Source organism: Gopherus evgoodei, chromosome 3, assembly GCF_007399415.2.
Source record: "Gopherus evgoodei ecotype Sinaloan lineage chromosome 3, rGopEvg1_v1.p, whole genome shotgun sequence".
NCBI lineage: Eukaryota > Metazoa > Chordata > Testudines > Testudinidae > Gopherus > Gopherus evgoodei.
Window position 1 is genome coordinate 24,110,240 of NC_044324.1, and position 16,025 is coordinate 24,126,264.

The 16,025-nt window shown below is 43.1% G+C and overlaps 1 protein-coding gene across 2 annotated transcripts in view; it reads right to left on the minus strand.

The window, feature by feature from the left end:
- Nucleotides 1-725: 725 nt before the first annotated feature.
- The window catches only part of LOC115648122 (24-hydroxycholesterol 7-alpha-hydroxylase-like), a 51,838-nt gene continuing 36,538 nt past the window's right edge, over nt 726-16,025 (minus strand). For both annotated transcript variants that reach the window (XM_030555277.1, XM_030555275.1), the window contains 4 exons: nt 15,475-15,570; nt 13,124-13,212; nt 4,014-4,101; nt 726-2,480 (listed from right to left, as the gene is read on the minus strand). In XM_030555277.1, coding sequence (XP_030411137.1) covers nt 2,409-2,480; nt 4,014-4,101; nt 13,124-13,212; nt 15,475-15,570 — 345 coding nt within the window. In that variant the 3' untranslated portion in view covers nt 726-2,408. The remainder of the gene's footprint in view (nt 2,481-4,013; nt 4,102-13,123; nt 13,213-15,474; nt 15,571-16,025) is intronic.

Sequence of the window (16,025 nt, forward strand, 5' to 3'; positions counted from 1 at the left end):
TTTTCTACTCTAGGTATCGCTTTCTAACCTGACTTGTGGGATCGGGTATCACTTTCTAACCCTGACTTGTGGGATCAGGTATCGCTTTCTAAACCTGACTTTTTAAATCAGATTTAAGCTAGATTTAATACTGTAACTGTTTTGGTTGTTTGGCTCCCCTTGTATGGGTTATTACCTGGCAATAAATAACTTTTATGGTCAAGTTGGTTGCTTCTCTTCCTCCCTCTCTCTCTGTTTTGTGTTTTTGGCTTCCCCATTTGCTCTGCAACAACACTCCTCTTACCTAAGCTGAAGATCCCTGTAGAGCCCAAAAATCCCGTGGGGTTTTCTCATCCAGTGGGTTACTACCAGAACAATTGTAACATCAAACTGGAGATAGGGACATGCTGAACCTGTGGCAGAGGAGGATGGCAGTTTGAAAGTGCTGCTTGGTCCAGCCTTCTGGGTCCAGGGGCATATAGAGGGTCAGCTTGGGAGTGCTGATTGACCTGGTCCACTCAGATGCAGTCTGTTAATCTATGTGCGTGTGTTCATCTGATTCTGGGGCTGGAGGAACCCAGCCCTGGGGAACCTAGGTCCTGCAGGATAGCTCCAGTGGGAGGGAACTTGCAGAAGGGAGAAGTAGAACTCCATATGAGAACACATGTGACACAAGCAGTACATTGATAGAATTACAGAAACCCCCTCCACCCCTGCAGAAAAGTAACCCTAATAAATGAGCGTACTTCAAAGTAACAGGCAAATCTGGTAACACATAACTCTGCTGCAAAAAAAAAATGTTCATAGCACATAGTGTCATTACTGCTCATTCGGGATTACTGGTGTATCCAGTGTGATGTTGCCCTTTTGGAGTGGAAAACCATGAGAGTGTTTATTTTAAAGCAACGGGAAAGACATTTTCCATGCTCACGATTGCAAAATACCAGAACAGATTTTGCTCAGACTTTCAAAAATGAAAAATATATAAAGACACATACTTTTAGGCAGTGACCACACATGAAAATATCAGCTCTAATAGTAAGTGTTTCAGAACCACTTAAGCAACTAAAAACAGGAGGTGAGAGAGTGGAAAGTGTCTTGCAGATGTAACTATAATGAACACAACTAGAGACCACTATAATATACCACCACCAAAATCACCAACTAACCATGTGGCTAGCTTGCAACACTGTCAGATCCATAAACCAAGCGAGATAAGATCTGGTCATCAATTTAGCGCATCATGCTACAGCTGTTATATATTTTTTTCCTATGGAACTTTATTCTGTAGTTCTTAGTGTTTTAAAATGTGCATTTTGGGGGCAAATATTTGTAAAAGTGATCAGTGGTCTTTACTTAAAACTAAAGATATACAAACAAGGCTATTATCTGACAGCAGTTAAAATTTTGTATATTCTAAAAGACATTTTTAATTTGTTGAACTGCTTCCTCAAACAGTGCTTAATTCCAGATTTTCTTTTTAGGGTTAGATATTTTTAGATTTGTGCAACAGCCAAAAAAGATTGGCATCTCACATGCTGTAAATCATTAAAAGAAAGCAAAAAAGTCTTCTAGACCTTAGACAAAGTTTTCTTGCAAGTTCCTGCAAAGTATAAAATGGAAAACAAACATCATGGCAAGGCTTTCATTGGACTATAAGGTAGGGGGCAATTCTGAATCACTGGAGCAATCAAAGCTCGAGAAAAGTCGGTAGGAGTTTTGGCTGCACCAAGGGTGCAGGATCACTTTCACTTTCATATATTTCATTTACAATCCTTTAGCCTTCGTTTAGACACAGGTCAGCTCCTCCTCTGGTGTAAATCAGGAACGTTCCAGCAAAGACAGAGGAGTTATGCTGATTTACACCAGCTGAGGATTTGATCCAGAGGGCCCAATTCACTATTGTCCTGCACTTTGTGTATTCATTTACACCAGTGCAAAGTATTATTGTTCTGACCTGCTAACGCTTACCAGTCACTTTGCACTGGTCTAAGTGAACATGCAGCACAAGCGTGAACTGGGCCAACAGGACCTAATTTTCAAAGAGCTCCCAGCACCGCCTCCTACTTGGTGCTCCAAAGTAATAGTGAGCATAATGAATCTGGCCCCTAAACGCCTGACTTGTGGGTGCAACCAGCAAGTTAGATAGCTACACGCTGCCAGTCATTGCACCCACAAATTGCAGATGCATAAAGGAAGGCTGGGTTTTAAATACTGTGTCCTAGACACATAGGTCCAGGTGCTTAGATACCACAGTGTTGGGCATGATATAAAAACTACTCAGAGTACATACAGCATTTGAAACTATTTAAACAACTGCTTATGGCACTGACTACATTTGGACACATAGGACATGCCAAAGGGAAACAGAGCAATGGTCCCTCAAAGACTGCAGCTGGCAAAGGAACCAGAGTTAGTCAAGTCAGCTTTCAGTGCCGGAGTTTATACTGAACCCGGCATGCTCCCACGGGCTGCTGTGTCCCCACTAAATGGAGAAGGCTCTGCAAAAAGATAGAAAAGCAGTAGAAAGACATGGTAAATATGCACCTGGGTTGGTTTAGTGAACACAGCCCTTGTCTCAGTTTGCTTTGACATTAATGTTATAAGCATTGTTTAAATCTTAGAGATTTGCTTTGCCTTGTTACAGACTTGAGAACCAATATGAAGGCCAATTCTTACTCCCATTGAAGCTGATCGGAGTTGTCGTTGTCTTCAGATTTTGGCTCCCATGTTTCATTTTAAGTCAGAATTGGCTCTAATATAGCATGAAGCATGAACTCTAAGGGACTCAATTTACTTTCAGTGGCATGATTGCCTGTGGTGGCCAACAGAGGGTGCAATTCTCTCCTGTGGGAGTACAGACACCGGTGCTGCTACAGTCATGAAGAGGGAGCTGCTGGCTGAGATACTGTAGCCATGCCCCTTCCCCTGGCTGCCCTACCCATTTTGAGGGCTGTGCTGACCGCAACCCGCATCCTGGGTGGACTTTCCACCACTGGGGAGCAACAGCCAGGTTCTTCCACCAGAACCAAGGAGTGCCAGTCCTCTGATATGCCAGCCTTATGGGCAACTCCTATCAATCCTGGGTCATTGCAAGCTTCCACCTCTTCTCCTGGTGTTAGATACCTCACTTACGGTGGCTTAGATATAAAGGCAAGTGGCACATTTGGGTGGTAGCAGGCGTATGTGTTTGTTATGCAGAGCACCATGTTTGCGAAAGGAAATGCTAACCAACAAGCCAGGTGGGGAGGAATGCAGACACAGACAAGGAACAGCTGCAGCCAGTGCCGCTCTTAGCCAGTCACTCACTAGCAAGGGATATTTCAGGCTCAATAATTAGTGGTCCTGCTGTGCCATCGGATGCCCTTGTGGGGCTGAGCACAGGGATGCACAGGCTGCTCCCAACATGCTGTATTCCACGCACTGTTTGAGAGTGCAGAGACACAGGGCCCCTGTGGAGAGGGAGTAGCCTCTGGTGGAACCAGGACTCTGCACATTGAGCTGCTTGCCCATTCTGCGGGGGAGAGCAATCCCTTCACCTCCTAATGGAATCAGAAAGAATGTGAATTCTTTGGTACTGATATATCAACTTACATCTGGTCCTTATCCCTCTGCCACATGAGTGCAAAGGCAATGGAGAAACAGACCCTTGGAGTTTCCAGTTCCTTACCTGGAAATCACCTTTGAGCACGTAACGTAACAAGGGTCCAGCCCATCAGGCAGGGATAAGATTATGTATGAAGTGACAGTCAGAAAATATTTCTATATCCTCTACCTTGTGCTAAGTACCAGGACACAGGCGAACAGCACAAAGTCTATTTAAATAAGAAGCTATGATGAGGTTTAGCCATCTATCCTCTCAGCAGCACTGCTGTAAATCCAGAGTAGCTCCATGGGCTTCAATGGCGTTACTCTGGATTTACACAGCTAGAAGTGAGGGAAGAATTTGCCCCTTACATATTTTACAAACAACATTATAGTTGAGAGAAAAGAAATAGGGTTTAAAGATTTGGATTAAACATACAAGTATTTACCTCATTTGGTACTGGGTCCAAAAGAATAAATTCGTATTTGTAAAGGAACAAAATGACTAGCATGTGAACCTCCATTATAGCAAGCCACCTAAAAAAGGCAAAGGAGAAAACAGTCGTTTATCTGGCATGACCACCCTATATTAGCAGAAAGAACACACAATCCCTTTTGTGCACTTTAGAGTCCATCACCTGTCTCTGCATACAAGCAACGAAGAGTCCTGTGGCACCTTATAGACTAACAGACGTATTGAAGCATGAGCTTTCGTGGGTGAATACCCACTTTGTTGGATTCACGTGCATACAAGTTTACCTCCAACAGAAAAAGATGCTGATGATCTTCTAGCACGTAAAGGGTATGACTGTTGTAGCTTCCCCTTCCTATCTGTGAAACTCTAAAACTACTGCACTGTGGTCCTCAACTCCTCTGCTACAAGAGTTTGTTTTAAAATAGGGTCTGTATGCTCATTTGTAGGGCCCTACCAAATTCACAGTCCATTTTGGTCAATTTCACAGTCATAGGGTTTTTAAATGAAGTCCATTTCATGTTTTCAGATGTTTACATCTGAAATTTCACAGTGATGTAACCATGGGGGTCCTGATCCAAAAGGGGATCATGGAGTGGAGGGGATGTTGTAGGGGGGGTCATGGGATTGCCTTCACTTTCACAGATACAGAGGCAGCAGTGGTAGTGACTCAAGCAGTGGAAGACAAAATAAAGAACTAGATATGGAAGCTGTGGCATGTACATGATCCTGGAGGGGGTACCTGATAAGAGTTTTGTCTGCATGAAGTGCCGCCTGATAGAGCTAATGGAAGAAAAGATCCGAGGATTGGAGATGCAGGTGCAAACTCTGGTTGAGTTTAGAAGGGAGTTTGAGCGGATGATGGAGCAAAGACATGAGGAGTCTGAAGGGAAAAGCTCAGACTTGCAGATGGAAGCAGGCCCAAAGAACTCTGAGGAGAGACTGCTGGGTGAAGAAAGTGGACAGTGGAAGCATGTGACTATGAGAACCAGGCAGAGGAAAAGACAGGCCAGTGAAAGAGAAATAGAGCTCAAGAACAGGTTTGCAGAGTTGGAAAATGAAGAAGGGGCACAGCAGGTGGATGCTGAATGTGAGAGGGCAAGGAAGAAGAGAAGAGCAGCTAGTCCTATCAGATGAGGCGAAGAGTCAATGGAGATATCAACACCAAACATGAACCCCAGAAGGATACGGGATGGGTTGCAGAGCATTGCAAGGTGAATAGGAATCAAGAGGACTTGCAGCCAGAAGGAACAGGGAATAGATTGGAGAATCACACCATCACCAGGAAAAAGCAGGTCTACATGATTGGGGACTCCTTACTGAGAAGAATAAACAGGCCTGTAACCAGAGCTGATCCAGAGAAAAGAAGGGTGTGCTGTCTGCCAGGTGCTAAGACACGGGATGTGGACATGAGGCTGAAGAGGATTCTAATGGGAGCGGGAAAGAATCCATTGATTGTCCTTCATGTGGGAACGAATGATATGGCTATATTCTCACTGGAACGTATCAAGGGAGACTATGCCAGGCTGGGGAAGACACTTAAGGAAATCAAGGCTCAGATGATCTTCAGTGGAATTCTGCCTGTTCCTAGAGAAGGACAACAAAGGTATGACAAGATTATGATGATCAACAGATGGCTCAGGCAGTGGTGCTATAAGAAGGGCTTTGGGATGTATGGCCACTGAGAGGCATTCATGGACAGAGAACTGTTCTCTCAGGATGGACTTCACCTGAATAGGGAGGGAAATAGACTTCTAGGATAGAGGCTGGCACAACTGATTAAGAGAGCTTTAAACTAGGAATTGGGGGGAGATGATTGGGAGATGTCCAAGTAATCTCCATGCCAGATTTTAACATTGAGAGGGAAGAACACGAAGTAAGAAAGGATACAGTTGTGGATAGGAGAATGGACATATGGAGGAAGGGTAGTGTAGATAACAGTCTAATAGGTGATACTGGTGGTAGAACGTCTTGGCCTAATCGGGTAAAGAATGTGAGTGAAGCCACACAGCAAGAATTAAGATGTTTGTACACTAATGCGAGGAGCCTAGGTAACAAAATGGAGGAACTAGAGTTACTGGTGCAGGAAGTGAAACAGGGTGGAATAATAGTCATGACTTGAGTACAGGTATTGAAGGGTATGTTCTGTTTGGAAAAGACAGAAATACAGGCAAAGGTGGTGGAGTAACATTGTATATCAACGATGAGGTAGATTGTAAAGAAATAAGAAGTGATGGAACGGATAAGACAGAGTCTGTCTGCGCAAAAATCACATTGGAGAAGAAAGCTATTAGATCCTCCCCTGAGACAGTGCTTAGGATGTGCTACAGACCACCGGGATCTGATCTGGATATGGATAGAGAGCTTTTTAATGTTTGTAATGAAGTAAATACTAATAGGAATTGTGTGATCATGGGAGACTTTAACTTCCCAGATATAGACTGGAGGACAGGTGCTAGTAATAATAATAGGGCTCAGATTTTCCTAGATGCGACAGGTGATGGATTCCTTCACCAAGTAGTTGCTGAACCAACAAGAGGGGATGCCATTTTAGATTTGGTTTTGGTGAATAGTGAGAACCTCATAGAAGAAATGGTTGTAGGGGGACAATCTTGATTTGAGCAATCATGAGCTAATTCAGTTTAAACTAAATGGAAGGATAAACAAAAACAGATCTGTGACCAGGGTTTTTTATTTCAAAAGGGCTAACTTTAAAAAATTATGGAAATTAGCTAGGGAAGTGGATTGGACTAAAGAATTTGGGGATCTAAAGGTGGAGGAGGCCTGGAATTACTTCAAGTCAAAGTTGCAGAAACTATTAGAAGCCTGCATCCCAAGAAAGGGGAAAAAAATCATAAGCAGGAGTTGTAGACCAAGCTGGATGAGCAAGCATCTCAGAGAGGTGATTAAGAAAAAGCAGAAAGCGTACAAGGAGTGGAAGATGGGAGGGATTAGCAAGGAAAGCTACATTATTGAGGTCAGAACATGTAGGGATAAAGTGAGAAAGGCCAAAAGCAGAGCTGTAGAGTTGGACCTTGCAAAGGGAATTAAAACCAATAGTAAAAGGTTCTATAGACATATAAATAAGAAGAAAACAAAGAAAGAAGAAGTGGGACTGCTAAACATTGAGGATGGAGTGGAGGTTAAGGATAATCTAGGCATGGCCCAATATCTAAACAAATACTTTGCCTCAGTCTTTAATGAGGAGCTTACAGATAATGGTAGGATGACAAATGGGAATGAGGATATGGAGGTAGATATTACTACATCCGAGGTAGAAGCCAAATTTGAACGGCTTAAGGGACTAAATCGGAGGGCCCAGATAATCTTCATCAAAGAATATTAAAGGAACTGGCACATGAAATTGCAAGTCCATTAGCAAGAATTTTTAATGAATCAGTAAACTCAGGGGTTGTACCATATGACTGGAGAATTGCTAACATAGTTCCTATCATTAAGAAAGGGGAAAAAAGTGATCCGGGCAACTACAGGCCTGTTAGTTTGACATCTGTAGTATGCAAGGTCTTGGAAAAAATTTTGAAGGCGAAACTAGTTAAGGACATTGAGGTCAATGGTAACTGGGACAAATTACAACATGGTTTTACAAAAGGTAAAGATCGTGCCAAACCAACCTGATCTCCTTCTTTGATAAGGTAACAGATTTTTTAGACAAAGGAAATGCAGTGGATCTAATTTACCTCCATTTCAGTAAGGTATCTGATATGGAATTATCATGGGGAATTATCAGGGGCGGCTCTAGGTATTTTGCCACCCCAAGCATGGCAGGCAGGCTGCCTTCGGCAGTTTGCCTTTGGGAGGTCTCCGGTCCCATGGATTCGGCGGCATCCCTGTGCGGGACCAGCAGACCCTCTGCAGCCATGCCGCCAAAGGCAACCTGCCTGCAGTCCTCGCGGCAACCGGAAGAGCGCCCCCCGTGGCTTGCTGCCCCAGGCATGAGCTTGGTGTGCTGGTGCCTGGAGCTGCCCCTGGGAATTATTAGCTAAATGGGAAAAGAAGGGGATCAATATGAAAACTGAAAGATGGATAAGGAGTCATGCTGAAAGGTGAACTATCAGGCTGGAGGGAGGTTACTAGTGGAGTTCCTCAGGGATCGCATTTGGGACTAATCTTATTTAATCTTTTTATTACTGACCTTGGCACAAAAAGTGGGAATGTGCTAATAAAGTTGGCAGATGACACAAAGCTGGGAGGTATTGCCAATACAGAGAAGGACCAGGATATCTTACAGGAAAATCTGGATGACCTTGTAAACTGGAGTAATAGTAATAGGATGAAATTGAATAGTGAAAAGTGCAAGGTCATGCATTTAGGGATTAATAACAAAAATTATTGTTATAAGCTGGGGATGCATTAGTTGGAAGCACCAGAGGAGGAGGAGGACCTCGGAGTATTAGTTGATCATGGGATGACTATGAGCCACCGATGTGATATGGCTGTGAAAAAAGCTAATGCGGTCTTGGGATGTATCAGGTGAGGTATTTCCAGTAGAGATAAGGTGCTAGAACCATTATACAAGGCACTGGTGAGACCTCATCTGGAATACAGTGTGCAGTTCTGGTCTCCCATGTTGAAGAAGGATGAATTCAAACTGGAACAGGTACAGAGAAGGGCTACTAGGATGATCCGAGGAATGGAAAACCTGTCTTATGAAAGGAGACTCAAAGAGCTTGGCTTGTTCAGCCTAACCAAAAGAAGGCTGAGGGGAGAGATGATTGCTCTCTACAAATATATCAGAAGAATAAACACCAGGGAGGGAGAGGACTTATTTAAGCTCAGTACCAATGTGGACACAAGAACAAATGGATATAAACTGGATCATCAGGAAGTTTAGACTTGAAATTAGATGAAGGTTTCTAACCATCAGAGGAGTGAAGTTCTGGAACAGCCTTCCAAGGGGAGCAGACATATCTGGCTTCAAGACTAAGCTTGATAAGTTTATGGAGGGGATGGTATGATAGGATATCCTAATTTTGGCAATTAATTGGTCTTTGACGATTAGCGATAAATATGCCCTATGGCTTGTGATGGGATGTTAGACAGGGTGGGATCTGAGTTACTACAGAGAATTCTTTCCTGGGGGTCTGGCTGGTGAGTCTTGCCTACATGCTCAGGGTTTAGCTGACTGCCATATTTGGGCTTGGGAAGGAATTTTCCTCCAGGGCAGATTGGCAGAGGCCCTGGGGAGTTTTCGCCTTCCTCTGCAGCATGGGGCACGGGTCACTTGCTGGAAGATTCTCTGCACCTTGAAGTCTTTAAACCATGATTTGAGGACTTCAATGGCTCAGACATAGGTTTGATATAGGAGTGGGTGGGTGAGATTCTATAGCCTGCACTGTGCAGGAGGTCAGACTAGATGATCATAATGGTCCCTTCTGACCTTAAAGTCTATGATTCTATGATCTCCCCCCGTGCAGGGGAAGAGGAAGTCCCATCCCTCCCAAGCCTAGTTGGGACTAGCAGCTGGAGCCCAGTGCAGTAGGAGTCCCCAGCCTGCTCCTGCACCTCTCTCTCCCTCTCCCCTCCAACAGCTAGATTTCCTGGGGGAGGTCTGATTTCACAGTCCGTGACACTTTTTTCATGGATGTGAATTTGTTAGGGCCCTACTCATTTGACAGCATATGCCTTTATTCTCCCCTCACATTGGTGTGGGCCAGGAGAAACCACACTGTATCGAGAGGTGAATGACCTAGAAAAATACTACATGGGTACTATGACATAGAAGGTTGTACAGTATAGCTGGGAGCCCAACCACGAGAATGCAGCTGATTAGTTAGCATGTCAGTATCAAAACCTGGTGAGAGGTATGAACAGTTAGATCTGTTCCCATGTGCCCTAACAATCGCTGAGCTCTCCATTAGTCAGTCTGGAGAGGACTTCAGATAGCCTCAGTCTTGGCTGTTGTGTTTTCCCCTCCGTGGAGCTGTACAAGAATTTTCTCTACCCACTCAGGCCTAGTTCACATTTGAGCCAAGTCAATGGGAAATTAACGTTAGGCACATTTTTAAGGACCTTGCTGAATCAGAGTCTCATGTAATAATACTTTGCTCTTATAGCACGCTTATCAGTAGATCTCAAAGCATTTTACAGAGGAGGTCAGTATCATAATCCCCATTTTACAGATGGGGAAACAGAGGCACAGAGCAGTGAAGTGACTTGCCTAACATCACCTAGCAGGCCAGTGTCAGAGACAGGAATAGTATCCAAATCCCCTGAGTCCCAGTCCAGTGCCTTCTCCAGTAGGCCACATTGCTGTGAAGAGAAACCAAAGTAGTTCTGTACCTGCGTGGGCCAGATCTTGCGAAGTATTGAGCACCCCCCTCAGCTCCCACTGACTTCTTCCAAGTAGTACTCAGCACCTCACAGGATAGGGCCCCAGAGCGATTTTCCTCTGAGAATTCTGCACAGAGTTCACTCCTTTCTGTTTTTACATAGTGACAATATGTGCTTAGCAAAGACTATCAGATGTTCTGTGCTTCTTGTGTTACCCTGGATTTAAAGAGTGTGTGTACCTCAGAATGTACTTGAGTCAATTGCAACCATATTATGTGCATTCAGCCGCCATGAACTAATCAAATAGAACACCGCATAGTTAAGGGTTAATTTGAATAAAGCAGGGCTTCCAAAGGCAAGGTCAAACCAAGCTGCAAGCTTGCAGACTCTGTGAATCAGAATGGGAGGAGGGGAGAGAAAGAATCAACGATTTGAGATTGAAAGGGAATAAGTGGACAAGAACCTTGGAGTGTGGGTGCCTTTGACACAGAAGCTTATTATACCTAAGACTGTAAGGAATGCTTGTTGACAAGTAGTTTATTGATATTAGGAGAAGTGATGACTTAGCTGGGGTCACTATGTTCTGTGTGTTTTGTAAACTTTAGTGATAAAAAGGACTAGATAATAGACTGTATTTTGGAGCTGTCCTCTGAAGCCATCCTGAGTGACATTCTTCCTGACACCTTACTCCCCAGCGGGGAAACGATTGGCCATCGCAGGACTGCTGTAATTACTCAATACTGTCTCATATTTTAGGTTAATATTTGGGATGTTCTAAACCTATTGCTTGTGGCTGTGTGTGCTTAAATATAATAAATTGTAGTTTTAGATAAGAGCATGCTTACTTGTGTTAATCTCCCATCAGCTGGAGCACTGTGTTCACATTGATTTATTCCTGGCATCGCCTGGAGTGAAACAGTTAAGTTACCAGTGGTATGGGTTCTGAAAACCCTGGGTAACACTTAGGCTAATATTAACTATTTGTAACCTGGCAGTGCCTCAGAGCCCCAGTCATGGGCCAGGACCCCATTGCGCTAGGTGCTGTACAAGCCCAGAACAAAACAGTGGTCCCTCCCTCAAAGAACTTGCAATTTAAGTAGAAGATAAGACACAACAGAAAGACATGGGGAGTACAAAAAAACAATGAGAAATGCTGACCAGTACTGGTAGGCAGCTGGTGTGCTGAGACACACTGACTCAGTTGTTGTCATTTTTTAATAGACATCACAGCAAAGGAGTTATGAGAACAATGAGGTGGCTGTGTGGGTGTTTATGAAGAGTTCCTCTCACATGTGCACAGCCTGGGAGAAAGCACAATGGTGCTCGTTTGACAGTTTAACAAGTGGGCTATTTTCATTTATGTTGATATTGGAATTTCATTTGAGGTTGGACTTCTATAATGTGGGAAGACAGAAAAATTATAAACACATCATTAAACTATAAAATGCCAGTGTCACATTAAATGAAGATTCGCTTTAGTTTGAGTTATTTTCCTGCCTCTGCCACCTACTGACTGTGACATGGGACAGCCTTTTAGGACCTTTTTGCTCATCTGCAAAATGGGGATAATGTTACATACCTTGGAATGTGCTTTCAGATATGTGGATAAAAATGATATGTAAATATTACCTGTTATTTCACAGCAAGCACAGCCATTATTACATTGTGAGCAAATGCACCCTGTGTTCACATCCTACACACTATTGTAATAATCTTTGTAAAAAATATACCTTGAAAACTAATAATTCACTGGTCAATAATATCATGGTGAAATGTATGTACAGAAGAACCTCAGGGTTACAAATACCAGAGTTAAAAACTGACCAGTCACCCACACACCCCATTTGGAACTGGAAGAACGCAATCAGGCAGCAGCAGAGACCAAAAAAACCCCCAAATATAGTACAGTACAGTGCTAAATGTAAATTACGAAAAAAAGGGAAATCAGCACTCTTCTTCTGCATAGTAAAGTTTCAAAGCTATATTAAGTCAATATTCAGTTGTAAACTTTTGAAAGAATCATTTAACATTTTGTTCAGAGTTATGAACAACAATTGATCACCATCCTCTTTATAACAATGTTTTACCTATTTGAAGATCATCATCATCAAATGGTGGGCACGTGGCTCACTGGGACGGGAGGGCTGTCCCATGAATGTGGGGTGGGGGACAGCGTGGAACCAAGAAGTGGGCATGAAAGAGGTATGAAGGCTTGCTGAAGGAGTGAAAGGGGATGTGATGGAGATGATATCTGTGCCATGGAACAAGGCATAGTTTTATGGGGCCTTGAAGGCAAGTACAAGAAATTTAAACTCAGAGAAGCCAGTCACAAGATTCAAAGAGGGTTGTGATATGATTGGACTGAGGGGCAAAGAGCCTAGTTTATCATGAGGAATGAGAGAAGAGGTTTAGACTGGAGAAACATTCCTTAGATAAATGACAGAATTTAGGACCATCACAATCCCACGTACATAGACTAACATGCCTTGTAATTGAAATAACCCTCCATTGATGAAAAGATGCTGGGAGAGCAGCAGAACAGGGCTGACTTCTGTCTCCCAAGATGCAGAGTCCCGAAAATGTTGGTCTCACACTCTACTGTTATCTCACAGCTAATTCTACCTTTCCTATGCATGCAACTTCTTATCACCAACTCTGGAAAGGCCCAAAGAGTATTGAACTACTGATCACTGACAAATGTCAATATATCTGGAGACAAAGTAAAAAGAGCCCCACAGCGAGGAAGCTGTTCTCTGCAGGGTTTAGGAATAAATAAACCCCAGCTGTTTCACTGACCTTCCTGGACACTGATGCTTCCCTCCTCCAAATGCCACGAAGCCGTCCAAGAAAGCATTCTTCTCTAAATTTGCTTCTTTCCAACGATCCTGTGGGAAGAAAACATTTTTTCCCAAATCAGCCTTGTATAAATAAGCTTAACATTATTTTTCCAGGCTAAAAATGACCTGGGACAGCTAATCCTGGCATATAAAGCTCCCTTCAACCTGTTAAGATTACTTGGTCACTGTGTTGCTAGCATATGGATTTGTAAACAAGGTTATTTAGTCAAGCCCATTTCAAGACAGGAATTTAGGCCCAGATTTCCAAAGATATTTAGGCCCCTAAAGGGCAGGTAGGTACCTAGTAGGAATGAGGCACCTAACTGCCTTTAAAAGTCTGGCCCTTACCCCACAGAAGCAAGCTGATTCAGAGTCTGTCCTTAGTTCTCCCTGAATTGCAAGGTCCTACCAGGCAATGCAAATTGAATTATTCATAGCATCTTTCATACAAGCTGTATCCCAAGAAGTTTTGCAGAGAAAAATAATAACACACTTAACAGAGTCCAGCTGAGAGGAGGGCAAGGATAATGAGTCCAAATAAAAGTAGTGTTTGAGTGAGTGAGCATTAGGTGCTCACTAGGTAAATTAAGGTACTGACTGACAGAGACAGAAGTTGAAAAAGACCCAAAACAGCCATATAGCTTAGCATTCAAGAGTGGGGGTGTTCTTAAGGTGAAACTTGGTAGCATCAAGACATCCTAACAAGTGACGAGATGTCTCTGAAATAACAGACCAAGGCAATCCAATGTGGAAACTGCGTACTGTCCAGATTCTCTGGTGAAGACAACGAGGTTCCATATGTAGGAACAACAAACTGGGTTTTTTTTTCTGGAGTAGGTGGAGAGGCTTAACACAATAGTTGAGGTCACCAGGCAAAATAAAGTTAAACTGGATAGCACTCCCACAGACACTGAGGTCTGAGACCACAGATAGGGTGGTTATGGAACAACAGGGTAAAAATCTATAGATCCACTCAATCTAGTCAGCCTCAACAAGAAGTCTGTATTTAAGGGAAAAATAGACTGAGGTGGACCATACCTCCAGATGTAATCACTGGACCATACCTCCAGATGTATTCCCTGTAAGAGAGACACTGAAATAGACTGTCCTGGCTGGTGACTATACATTGAAGAACTTGGCCTAAGATATCCGTAACACAGGTGAGGGGAACAGGGTGCGAGGCTGCCTCCAGGAATGCTAGTTCAAGCGTTATGATAATAACGGTGAGGGCTGCTGAGAAGAAAGCTGGAGAGTTCCCACTAATATTCCATGTGGGAAGTTACGCCAGTGAAACCAGACACAATGGAATCAAGAACAGCGCCTGGCAGAGAAATGAAGGCTGGTGATCTTCCTGGGGATCCTTCTAGTGACCAACACGGGAGAAGAGAGGACGCCAGTAGTCACAACCAAGTGATGTGTAAAGACTTTTGGATTCAAGGCACACAGGAATGCCTTCTGTGATGATAGGAAAGTGCTTGGATTTGATAGTTTCCAAGTCATCAGAGAGGGTAATGGTTCAAACCTGACTTGTGGTTTGTTAAAAGGGCCTTCATGTAGGAAAGGTTCGCTAGAGGGAAAGCTTATGGTTAAGTAAATCTTTCACATCTTCAAAAAGAGGTAAAATGGTTCTGCCACAAAAGATGCCTCTTCTAAGAGTCATGGACCAGAGCTCTCTGTAAGTTCAAAAGCTTGTCTCTCTCATCAACAGAAGTTGGTCCAATGAAGGATACTACCTCACCCACCTTGTCTCTCATATTGGTGATGGGCAGTGGTCACAGCACACCAGCAGCCGAATTGATGCAAGTACTCTGCAGGTATCATGGCAAAGGAGAGTTTTGAGGAGGGACTTGAAGCCAATGCAGATGGGTAAAATACATAGAGATAAGATCGAAAACAAACGTCAAGTGGAGGAATGTACTGAGCCTGGTCTGAAGCCCAGTGAAGCCAATGGGAGTCTTTTAATTGACTGACTTCAATGGAATTTGGATCAAGTCCTATATGTATTTGCAATTTACCAGCAAGATACAATTTGCTATTTCAGAGTGGCAGTGATAACACAAAAATATTTTAAACATAAATATGTTCTTGAACTAGAGGATCTTGCTCATTCCAGCAGGTCGCTCTTCTTTGTGCATGCTTTCTTCCCCTATAAATACTAGGGCATTAACCCTTATAGTGGATATCCTAGGGGGAGGATAAATATCCTGCTGAAAGCAACCTTAAAGGAAGATGTACGCAATATGTTTTGGATCTAATTACATGCAAAAAGGAGAAGAGAGCAAAATAAATACATCAAAAGAGGCAACTTACAGGTCTGAATGTTTCAGGGTCCGGAAAGTATTTTGGATTCCTGTGCACCCAATATGGAGACAACATCAGCATGTCACCTGCAGGGATGGTGAAAGTCTAAAAGCAAGAGAAAAAATTCTGAAGCAAAGAAATAGAAAATTGCAAGTTCTGTCTTCTCCCAAAACATACTCCCAATACTTCTCCCAATACATATCATGAATGCTGCTGGTTCACCAAGAACAGAATGAAAGAACTTGCTAGAGAGGAAGTGCAGCTGGTAAAGCACTCTTGTGTGTATTAAGGGTGTGATGCAAGGGAAAAATGGGTTTGCACCTTTTTTTTGTTGTTGCTGCTTCTTTATTAAATATAAGAAAGGCCTGAAGTGGTTTTTTAACGTTAGACGTAACCAGAATGTTAAATTTGGGTTTTCCTGGCTCTTGCTGAAGGACTGTATTCAGAAGTGGATTGTAATCTCTAGGTAATCCTCTCATTAAGAGCTTGATCCAAAACCTAGCGAAATCCATAGAAACACTCCTGTTGAAGTCAAGTAACCTTTGGATTATGTCCTAAAC